The sequence below is a fragment of the Entamoeba dispar genome, genomic scaffold (genome assembly GCF_000209125.1).
Source record: "Entamoeba dispar SAW760 scf_1105229458811 genomic scaffold, whole genome shotgun sequence".
Taxonomy (NCBI): Eukaryota; Evosea; order Mastigamoebida; family Endamoebidae; genus Entamoeba; species Entamoeba dispar.
This window is the reverse complement of record NW_001853379.1, coordinates 18,215-29,264: the sequence shown is the minus strand read 5'-3', so window position 1 is coordinate 29,264 and position 11,050 is coordinate 18,215. Positions and strand designations below refer to the sequence as shown.

Sequence of the window (11,050 nt, the reverse complement as noted above, 5' to 3'; positions counted from 1 at the left end):
TACTAAAGATTTAGAAGTAGCAGCTGATTTAAAATATTATGCAATACCAGAAGCAGAAAAACGAATGAAAGAATTAAAGGAACAAAATAAAGAAACAACAATGATATCATTACAAGTTACACCAACACAAATAGAAGAAGTAGTTAGTAGATGGACAGGAATTCCTGTTACTAAAATGAATCAAACAGAGAAAACAAGATTGATGAAATTAGAAGAAGAACTACATAAACGAGTAATAGGACAAAATGAAGCAGTAACAGCAGTTAGTGATGCAATTATTCGAAGTAGAGGAGGATTAGGAAATGAAAAACGACCAACAGGTAGTTTTATGTTTTTAGGACCAAGTGGAGTAGGAAAAACAGAATTAGCAAAAGCATTAGCAGTTGAATTATTTGATGACGAACAAAATATAGTTAGAATAGATATGAGTGAATATATGGAAAGTCATAGTGTATCAAGATAATAGGAGCACCACCAGGATATGTAGGATATGAAGAAGAGACAATTAACAGAGGCAATTCGTAGAAAACCATATAGTGTAATATTATTTGATGAAATGAAAAAGCACATCCACAAGTATTTAATGTATTATTACAATTATTAGATGAAGGAAGATTAACAGATGGAAGAGGAAGAACAGTTGATTTTAAGAATACTATTGTTATTATGACATCAAATTTAGGAAGTGAAATAATAATGAAAGGAGTAGAAACAGAAGGACAAGTTAGTAGAAAAGTTAAAGAAACAGTAATGGAAATAGTAAAGAAAACATTTAAACCAGAGTTTCTTAATAGATTAGATGATATTATAATATTCTCACCACTTTCAGAGAAAGAATTAAAAGAAATAGTTAAATTACAAATGGGAGAAGTGATTAAAATGATTAAAAAGAGATATCCATTAAGTGAAGTAGAAATGACAGAATCAGCAATAGAAGGAATCATTAAATCCGGATATTCAATAGCATATGGAGCAAGACCAATGCGACGATATATAGAAAAGACAGTAGTAACTTCAATAACAAAATCAATAATAAGTGGAATGATGAAAGAGAAGAATAAAATTCAAATAGAATATGAAAATGATAAAATTCAAGTCAAAATAACAGATAAATAAATGATAATACTAATTGAATGTATTTAGTAAATAAAATTGAATGAAAGATAAATTAAAGAATAATATAAAATACTATTCATTTCAATAACAATGAATGTTTTAAATTTAAAATCATATTCAATAATTAATATTTATTTTCAAGAATGATAATTATTGAAATATATGTGATATTTTAATTATCATATTGATAATTAAGAACATTGTTTATATTCTTTCATTTTGTTTGTTTTTGTGTTTTAATTGTTGAAATTCCATATTCTTTGTAATTTCTCTTCTTCTCTAGATATCACAGGAATGTGTTCTCTCTTTATTAATTTCTTCTTCTAGTATAGTATTTTATTTTTCATATCATTTCTTCAATTGAAATGATTTTATTACTTATTTCTTCATCTTTATTACATTCTTCTATTATTTTGTTCATTTGATTCTTTATTATTTCTATTTTATTTATTGTTTCTTGACTTTTTTCTATTACTAATTTTCTTCTTCTTTCTGTTTCATCATTTCTATCATTTATTCTTTCTCCTCTTTTAATAGCTTCTGAATATGTTTCATCTGCTTTTATTTCAAATATTTCATTTTTAATACTTCCTAAATAATAATGATAATGTTTATTAATATCATCAATTGATTGTTGAATATTTGGAAGTTTTTCTATTTCTTCTTTAAAGAAATGAGTGTTCTTGTTTATTAACTCTTCCATTTTAATTTAATGAATATCAGATTAAAATCAGATAATTAAGTAATTAAATACACGTTTATAACACATCATTATTTATTATTTTATCATTTTAATAAATGTCATTTCATTTTATTCATTAAATTAATATAATGATTGTTATTTAGTTAAAATGAGATTATTATTCAGTTAATTCATTGTTTAATTCTTATGTAGTTTCATATTTCTTTTCTTATTCACTTCTTTCATTGTTATTGTTCATATTCTTATCATTCTTATTTTTTATCATAAGATAGAAAAGAAACAACAAAATATAACTGATACATGATAAATGAATGATAAATATTATCAAATAAGAAGTGCAAATGTTAGAAGAATGATGGGAGTACATTATCTGTATTGAAAATTGATAATTATTATATAACATCACGTTTGATATTCATATAATACTTTAATGAATATTGGTATGATTTATCTCATCATTATTTTATTCTATTTCATTTGATAGAATAAATACAATCATATCATAAATGTCATAAAAATACATATTGATTAATGGATATAGAAATAGATAAAAACAAATAAGAAATAAAAGAAACAATAGAAATAATGAAAGAGAATTCAAATGAATATTTAAAATAATAAATTGTAACTTCAGTAATGAGACATATTGATTAATGAATGATAAAATATATTTAAATTGAGATATACTAATCATTAATTATTATAAATATGAAATATTTTAATATCATATATTGTTAATAGATGTTAGTTATGATATTAATTCATTTGTAAATGATTAATAAAATCATGAAATGATTCATTTACCATTACTTATATTCTCTGTATTTATATCTGTTAGTATTTATTCTTTTAATTTATAATCACTTCATATTTGTTTTATTTAATATTATTAACACTTATCATTGTTGTTAATATATCAATTAAATAATAAAATAATAAATAATGTATTGAATATGATGTAAACAATTAATGAACATGTGATTAATATAAAAGTGAAATGAATATTTTTATATAATGTCCATGAGTATTTTCATATAAATATTGATACTCATTTAATTTAAATATTAAACATTTGTTATTGTGTTTTTATTTCTGAAGTAAATACAATTTAATTTTATGAATAATTTTATATTTAAATTTCATCATTCTCTTTTATTCAATATCATCTCACTCATCTCTTCTTTCTCATAACATTGTATTGAAATTCTAATTTATATCATCATTTGCATTGTTTTGTGATTTTGTTTTATTCAAATTCATTAATTCTTCTTTTTAATTCAATTGAAATTTTATATTTTGTTCAAAGTGTCATCAGAAGTAAACATGTTCAAACAATGTTAGTCATGAATAAAGTGATTAGTATTTAGTTGACACATTACAAACAAACAATTTTATTTATTATATTGTAAAATAACACATTCTCTATCAACTGTTTTATTGAAAATAAATAGTTTATCAGTTAATATAATATTTTTTGAAATTTGAATGATGAAATGTAAAAAATATAAAAGAATGATGTTGTTGTAAATTTAGAGAGTTAGAAATGTCAAAAATATAGAAAATAACCAATCTAGTTTGTATGAAACGATGATTAATAAGTTGTATTCAAATGTTGACAATATTATAAAGCACAATTCACTGGATTATATTCTCTTATTAATCACAATGTATAATTCATTATAAAGAAACTATTTCATATCACTCATCATGAGAAAACTTAAATTAAATAACAACAACATGAAAACAAGTAATTCACAGAAAATGAATAAATTGATAATAAATAGAAACATTTAAAGTAATCTAAATATTACTATTAAAAAGAGAAATGGATCAAGAGTATGTTAGGTATTTGATTTGTTTCATTAATATTTAATCTTTTATAATATTTATTTATTAAGAATTTGAGTTGAAAAACGAATACATCTCATCAAATATAGTGTTTAAAAGATTGAATAACAATGGTGATGTATTTAAATGAGTGAGTAACTTCTTTTATAATCAATGATTTGTTTTTTATTGATTATTACAATCAATTTTGAAGAAGAGATTTCAACTTGAATTTTCTGTTTGAACCACTACAATAATAACAATGAATATCACAATGTTTTAGAACTTCCATTCCACATTGATAAAGATATGGATAGTGCAAAATGTTTTAAATATGAGAAGAAGTATATGAATGTATTTCATAAACAATAGATTAGAATAACTAACAATCAAAACATAACAACAAGAATGGAGAAGATAAAGAATATAGGATAATTAATAAAGAGAATACACATGAGAGGAATATTCAAAATACAAAAACACTATCTCATAGTAAATCTAGTAATAGTATCACTACTATTGAAAATAAGAATGGTAAAGATGATAAATCTAATATTAAATATCTGATTATCAAATTAAAATAATTAATGATGATAAATGTACACAAGTATATGAAGATAGTAATAATTCATATGACTTAAGTAATGAAATACCATCAAAATATATTACTGATATTAAACTTGAAAATACTGAGATATTATAAAACACAATACACATACTACAATAATAGTAATATTTATTATAATAATAAGTTCATTATGACTCAAATTGGTGTTGTTCAATATAAATATAATCAAAATAATGCATATAATGAATTTGAAAATATTATTATTGATAGATTTGATGATATGAAATTGAAATTAGAAATATTATTAATATTAAAAGTAAAGTACATATTCATGATATTTCATCTTCATTTAGAAAAGTTCAACAAATGAAATCAAGATATTTATTAAAACATGATGTAGAAATGACATATTTGATTCAAATGATATTTATGAATTGAATAAAGATGATAATAACATTCAATATAATAAAAGAAGTGATATTACAATTCATGGTACTAAAGATATTATTACAACATGTGTTTTATATATTGAAAATAGATGTGATAAAAGAATGAAGAAATAATATTTGATGGAGAATGAATTTAAACAAGAGTGTTTATTGTTGTAATATCTATATTTGTATAATTTGAATATTGAAAAGATACAGAACATCCATGTAGTTTGTTAAAGATGTGGTTTAAATGGATTGAAAGAAATGAAATGTTTATTCAAAGATAAGCAATGTTAAATATAAAATAATAGTGTTAAAAGTTGTCTTAAAACTGAAGAGTATGTTTTTAAGAAAGTTGTTAAAACAACAGAAAGTAACAGGAGTTATGTTATTCAAATATTCAAATAAGAAATATCTAATATAGTTGTTCCTTGAATTTAAAGTATTTTTGATGATCTTGTTTCAGATATTTCATTTAGAAATGATATTGTTACATTCATTGAAATAAATCAAATGTGTAATATTAAAGACATTTCTAAATCAATGATTTCTACAACAATTCAAATAAATAAGTGTGATGATAAAACAAAATATGTTGAAGAAAACAATAATTATTGAATTCATGTTTAAAACACATGAAGATTGTAATTATAGAAATGGTTAAGATATTGAAATAATAAGTGAGTATACATGTTGTACATGTCAGAATCATATTGAGTCAATTTATTTAATAAGTAGTGAAAGTAGTTATAGTTATACTAATGATAGTTATGATGATAGTGTTTCATCTGTTATGATCATTAGGAGTATTATTACTATTTTAATCATAGTATAAATCAATCATTTATTTTTATTTTAACAATAAAATACAAATGAAAAATGAATAACAACAATAAAAGATATAAAATTTAATACGATAGACATTGTACTTTCTATTCTTTCAATATTTTAATGATGATGAAAAATGAATTAAGTAAAAGAAGTAGAAGAATTAACAAATGAATGAATACAAGAAATAATAGATTTTTATATCACCAACAAGTTATCCATTCATTTTAATAATGTGAAATAGATGAGAATGTGAAATTGAATAAACAACATGGAAAATATACATATAATAAAACAATAAAACAATGAGAATAGAAGAAGAGTATAAAGTGTAAATAATGGAAAGTTTGTTCTTTTTCATATTCATTATTTATTTCTATTAATTTCTTTACTTCTTATGTTATTGTTTTATATTCATTTTTCAAATATACTCTAATGATTTCTTTTCAACTTTCATCTCTTTCACTCATTAATCATACTCCATATCATTTTCTTGTTGTTTATAATCTATCTCTTTGTATTAATTTAGAATATATATTTAAATAAAACTTATTTCAACTAGTTTAATTCATAAGTAAAATCCATTTATTTGATTTTGAATTAAATATGTTTTTAAAGAGTTGTATTACTCTTTATAAAATCTTTTTATCCATTTATTCTATTCTCTTTTTTAGTCTTTCATTATCTTATCTTATAATTTATCCTTTTCCTTTACTCTCATCAATTATTGTTTCTAACACTCTTTCTGTTATTTCTGTTTCATCTATATAATCATTATCAACATCACTGATATAACTATTTCATTTTCTGATATACTTTCATATCCTTCACTCGACAATCATTTTGGTTGATAACTATTGCCAGTTCATATATAAATTTATCATATTCACATATAAAACTATTAATGCTTTCAGTTTCTTTCTATCAATCATTTATCTTCTTCTTTTTTCTTTTTATTAGTTGAGTACTATTTTTATTTTCATCATTATTATTTCTTATTAGTATTATTTCTTTCAACCTCTTTGTTTTAATTCACTCTTTACTTAATGTATGGTCTTCTTTAAAAGTGGTACTATCATATTTTCAATTTTGTTAATGAACTTCTTTGTATCTCTTTTCCTTCTTATGAAATTTCTGCATATATTTCTAATGTACTTTAAAAAGTTACCAGTTGTGTGTTCTTTGTCCATTTTACCAACTTAGAATATACAGACTTTGAATAAAATAGTTTTCTTATTTCTATTTCATTATGTTTTATTTCACATAATGTCCAGTTCATTATCAATAATCAGATAATGATTTTTGATAGAACATCTGTATTATCATCAGTATTAGATCAATACTACTCTTTTCTCTTGTTGTTATATTATTTATTATTTCTTTAATTCACTTGTTTATTCTTCTATTTCATTTTTCTTTATTTATTTTGTTCATAGTTATTTTATGTATTATTGTTACTTACTTGTGTGTTATTTCTTATTTATTCTGGTCCATTCTCATTTTCATCTATCATTATTCATCATTTATCATCATTTATTTTTATTAATTATTTAAATATTCTTCTTATTATGTATTTTGCAATTTCATTTCTTCATTTGAGTTTGCAATTATTTTAAATCATCAATATAAATAAATGATTTATTTCTATGTTATATTCATTTGTTGATTATGTGTAATTACATTTTGAATTCTTCTCATTCAATGTTTTGATAAACAATCAATCAATAATATGAATAAGAGACAATACATCTCGTTGGAATATTCTTGTTTCATTGTTTATTTCACCATTATGTTATTAGAATATACAATAGTCGTATTTCCATTCATCTTATATTTTATAATCTCAGTTATATCTTCTTGAGTATTGTATTATTTTAACTATTTTATTAACAATTAATGTTTTACATTAACATATCCTTTCATAACCTCTATATACATTTCTATTCATTTTATTTCTAATAAAATATGTTTGTAATAATTCATTTTCAAGTAATTATTCATTAGATGGAATGAGAATCTCTTTCATCAATAATGTATTTGTATTATTTGTTTTATTTTATTATTCTTTAATAATTATTGTTCATTTTTTAATAAATCAAGTAAAGAATTTTAATAAACAACTTAACATTAATTTGTTTGTAGTTTTTATGATTTACTGGTTCTCTTCTTTGTATTAATATCCATTTTAGAATTTCATTTATTATACTTAGTGATGTTTAATCAATTCTTTATTTCTTTATTCTTTTACTGTTATAACTTATTTTATACAAATTATTTGAATTAAATCTATTCCTAGACTTTTTTCTTATTCATTTGATTGTTTATTCAATTTCTTCACTCTTATTTTATTTGTTTCTTCTTTCTATTATATTTCTTTCCAAAATCTCATTGTATTTTCTTTTATTGTCATTTTTCTAATTTCTTGTTTATGGTTTTCTTTTCTTTTTCAATATCTCATCAGTAATAAATTCAATTTGACTCTTTTCTTATTTTCTCTTTTATTTTCTATTTCTACATTCTAGTAATAATTAAATATGGATATTAATTGATTCTTTATTGTGTTTTCATTTTATTTATATTCTTTTTATGAGTGTTATTCATTTAATTGTTGTATATTTATTGTTAACTAATATTTGTCTGATTTATCTATTTTGACATTAATTTATCATTAAATTTTCATTTATTACTTTTATTGGTATTTTCTTCTATTATTTGTTTGATAATTGATGTAATTGTATAATTATATTTAATTTCATATAATTGTTGATATGAATATAATATTCATTGATTATTTTAACTATTTATCATTCATTAATTCTGATATTAATATATATAGATTGTTTATCCATTTTTCTTCTTTTCTGTTTTAATATCTCTATTATTTCTTTTTCTGTTTATTTCTTTTTGTTATTGACTTTCTCTTTTTATTTATTTTCAACTTCATTACATATCTCTTTTAATTTGTTGTATAATTTCATTGACCTATCAATTGAATTATTAATTCTAAATGATTTGTTATTTATAATTGATTTCATTTGATAATAAAATAAAATTATCATGACTTCATTGACATTTTAATAATTAATTGATATTATCAATTGTAAAATTAAAATATACAATAACTGTTCGTTTATTTACAATATTTTATATTATGTTATTGTTTCGTTATGTTCAATGTTATCATTCATTTCTTTTATTTCTTCATTTCTTTTTTCTATTCTTTTATTTCTCATTCAACTTTCTTATATATGTTCTACTCTTTCTTCTTTTCTAACTTTATGTTTTTATTTCATATTATTCTTTTATCTTTCTTTCATGTTTATTGTTTAAATTTCATTTCTATATATTAATCTTCTTTTTCTAACTGAATATATGATTCTTTTGATATTATCAAATATAATCTCATTCTCTTATCATTATATTTGTTATTTATGTTATCTCATCTATTTCTTTGTTTTTCTTAAACACTTCAAAGAGATATACCAGTTCCATCAATCACTTTCATAAACATCAATGTATTATTGTTGATTATTACTTTTATCATTATGGTATTCCTCCATTTAGATAATTGTTCAAATATAACTTGTTATAATTTTTATAATTATTTTGTTGTGTTTTGTTCATAGCAATCATCTCTCAATAAAATATACTATATAACAATAAAAGAATAATGAGAATGATGAAATAATTGATGAATGAAATATACAAAAAGAAAAGATAATAAAGAAAAAATAAGAGAAATAAAACAAAAGAATGATAATAAAGAATATAATAAGAAGAAATGAAGAAATAGAAATGAATAGAATAAATAGAATAATAATGATTAAGAAGTAAAAGAACATAGAAGAAAAATAAAATAGAGAGAGAATGTAAGAATAAGAGATAAAAGAATAAATATAAATAATAAAAAGTAAAAAGAATAAATATAAGAAATGTAAAAATAATGAATAAGTCAAATAGAATAAAGAATAATATAAAAGAAATAAATAATAATTGAAATATTATATAAAATATTTATTTGTTTGTTTATATCATTTTATTGTTTAATTATTATATTATTTGAAATATTCTTTATTATTTCTTTTATTTTATTATTGTTTCTTTTAATTTCTATTCATTTATTAAATTATTATGTTTATTCTTTATTTTATATGTTTATTATCATTTTCTTCTTAATAATAAAATTTATTAAAATATCTTGTTTATTTTAATGTGTTGTTAAATATTTCTTGATTCCTTCTGGTGTTGGTTCAATTGTATCTTTCCCTGTTTTCCAATTGATTGGACAAACTGTTCCATGTTCTTCACTAAATTGAATTGCTTTAACTATTCTAATAGTTTCTTCTGTTGATCTTCCAATTCCATCATCATTCATTTGAATGTATCTTACTTTTCCTTTATCATCAATAATGACATATCCTCTTCTTGAAACTCCTGTTTCTACATTTAACATTCCATATTTAATTGAAATACATCTTTTAATATCTGATATTAATGGGAATCCTAATTTTCCTACTCCTCCTTTACTTTTATCTGCTTCACACCATGCTTGATGACAATAAACTGAATCAACACTCACTCCAATAACTTCACAATTGATTTCTTTCAATTGTCCTGCAACTTCACTATATCCAATCATTTCTGTTGGACAAACAAATGTCCAATCCAATGGATAAAATAATAACACAACATATTTCCCTTTATATTCATTAATATCAATTTCTTTGATTGAACCACATGGACAATATGCTTGTGCTTTAAATTCTGGTGCTTCTTTTCCAATTTGTGCTTTTTCAAATGTGTTCATAAATTTCTTAAATGCTTTAATTCTTGGACAACAACATTCTTTCTTACAATACTCTTTACATCAATACCCTTTACAACATTCTTTCTCTTGACATTCTTTCTTACAACATTCTTTTGTTGATTACAGGACATTTAACTGTTTGAAATGATGAGATTGTGATGATGAGATGTTTAAATAACAAATGAACTACCAAAACCATCTTTACATAATTAAAATAAGAATGTCATCATCATCACTTGTGCATTCTTATCATTCTGTGATTTATTCATCTTTCTTTCTTCTTATAATGAATGAACTGGTAAATAGAAAACAAAAATGACAAGATAAAAAAGAAATCGGAGATACACAAAATCACTCATTCGAAATGGTTCTATTGAAGAATATGATGAAGAGAAAGATGAGTGTATTGGTACAAAACGTCAATAAAACATAAGAAATAGAAAAGAAATAAAAGAGATAATAAAATAAGAAGAACGAGAATGAGGAAGAAATAAAAGATAAAAAGAAATAAGAAGAGAGAGGAATAAAAGAAATAAAAAGGATAGTAAAAGTGATAAATCATAAAGAATAAAAAGATAATAAACACAAAATAAATAAGATAAGAATATAATTAGCATTTCACTTTTATATTTAATATCTTCATAATATTATTATCATATGTTATTTTATCAATCTTTTCATATATTTTATCAACTATTCATTACAATTATTTTGTTCATTATGTCATTTCTTCTGTTAGTATCTTATTTTAATTATTACTATTTGTATAT

General features: G+C 21.1%; 3 protein-coding genes across 3 annotated transcripts, besides 30 other annotated features; 2 read left to right on the top strand and 1 right to left on the bottom strand.

The window, feature by feature from the left end:
• Positions 1-64: 64 nt before the first annotated feature.
• Positions 65-1,116, top strand: EDI_102030 (chaperone Clpb, putative; the record flags this gene model as incomplete). Its single annotated transcript, XM_001734939.1, has 3 exons — positions 65-412; positions 500-576; positions 615-1,116. The coding sequence occupies 3 exons, from the start codon at positions 65-67 to the stop codon at positions 1,114-1,116; spliced, it is 927 nt and encodes a 308-aa protein (XP_001734991.1).
• A 47-nt stretch (positions 1,117-1,163) lies between these two features.
• Positions 1,164-1,311: a sequence feature (AT_rich).
• Positions 1,312-1,432: 121 nt separating this feature from the next.
• Positions 1,433-1,951: a repeat region.
• Positions 1,952-2,330: 379 nt separating this feature from the next.
• Positions 2,331-2,440: a microsatellite.
• A 39-nt stretch (positions 2,441-2,479) lies between these two features.
• Positions 2,480-2,552: a sequence feature (AT_rich).
• A 175-nt stretch (positions 2,553-2,727) lies between these two features.
• Positions 2,728-2,763: a sequence feature (AT_rich).
• Positions 2,764-2,924: 161 nt separating this feature from the next.
• Positions 2,925-2,959: a sequence feature (AT_rich).
• A 721-nt stretch (positions 2,960-3,680) lies between these two features.
• Positions 3,681-3,716: a sequence feature (AT_rich).
• Positions 3,717-4,290: 574 nt separating this feature from the next.
• Positions 4,291-4,777, top strand: EDI_102020 (uncharacterized protein; the record flags this gene model as incomplete). Its single annotated transcript, XM_001734938.1, has 2 exons — positions 4,291-4,535; positions 4,615-4,777. 2 exons carry the CDS (start codon positions 4,291-4,293, stop codon positions 4,775-4,777), a joined length of 408 nt encoding a protein of 135 aa, XP_001734990.1.
• Positions 4,369-4,397: a sequence feature (AT_rich).
• Positions 4,778-5,487: 710 nt separating the features above from the next.
• Positions 5,488-5,559: a sequence feature (AT_rich).
• A 432-nt stretch (positions 5,560-5,991) lies between these two features.
• Positions 5,992-6,021: a sequence feature (AT_rich).
• A 396-nt stretch (positions 6,022-6,417) lies between these two features.
• Positions 6,418-6,485: a microsatellite.
• Positions 6,486-6,839: 354 nt separating this feature from the next.
• Positions 6,840-7,026: a microsatellite.
• A 487-nt stretch (positions 7,027-7,513) lies between these two features.
• Positions 7,514-7,569: a sequence feature (AT_rich).
• A 96-nt stretch (positions 7,570-7,665) lies between these two features.
• Positions 7,666-7,850: a microsatellite.
• Positions 7,803-7,986: a microsatellite.
• Positions 7,987-8,041: 55 nt separating this feature from the next.
• Positions 8,042-8,217: a microsatellite.
• A 34-nt stretch (positions 8,218-8,251) lies between these two features.
• Positions 8,252-8,407: a microsatellite.
• A 58-nt stretch (positions 8,408-8,465) lies between these two features.
• Positions 8,466-8,529: a sequence feature (AT_rich).
• Positions 8,530-8,544: 15 nt separating this feature from the next.
• Positions 8,545-8,589: a sequence feature (AT_rich).
• A 67-nt stretch (positions 8,590-8,656) lies between these two features.
• Positions 8,657-8,832: a microsatellite.
• Positions 8,661-8,788: a microsatellite.
• A 227-nt stretch (positions 8,833-9,059) lies between the features above and the next one.
• Positions 9,060-9,081: a sequence feature (AT_rich).
• A 71-nt stretch (positions 9,082-9,152) lies between these two features.
• Positions 9,153-9,331: a microsatellite.
• Positions 9,201-9,390: a microsatellite.
• Positions 9,253-9,439: a microsatellite.
• Positions 9,346-9,486: a microsatellite.
• Positions 9,485-9,633: a microsatellite.
• A 12-nt stretch (positions 9,634-9,645) lies between these two features.
• Positions 9,646-9,685: a sequence feature (AT_rich).
• Positions 9,681-10,280, bottom strand: EDI_102010 (uncharacterized protein; the record flags this gene model as incomplete). The annotated part of the gene is made up of 1 exon (XM_001734937.1): positions 9,681-10,280. One exon carries the CDS (start codon positions 10,278-10,280, stop codon positions 9,681-9,683), a length of 600 nt encoding a protein of 199 aa, XP_001734989.1.
• A 424-nt stretch (positions 10,281-10,704) lies between these two features.
• Positions 10,705-10,885: a microsatellite.
• A 37-nt stretch (positions 10,886-10,922) lies between these two features.
• Positions 10,923-11,050: part of a microsatellite that runs on past the window's edge.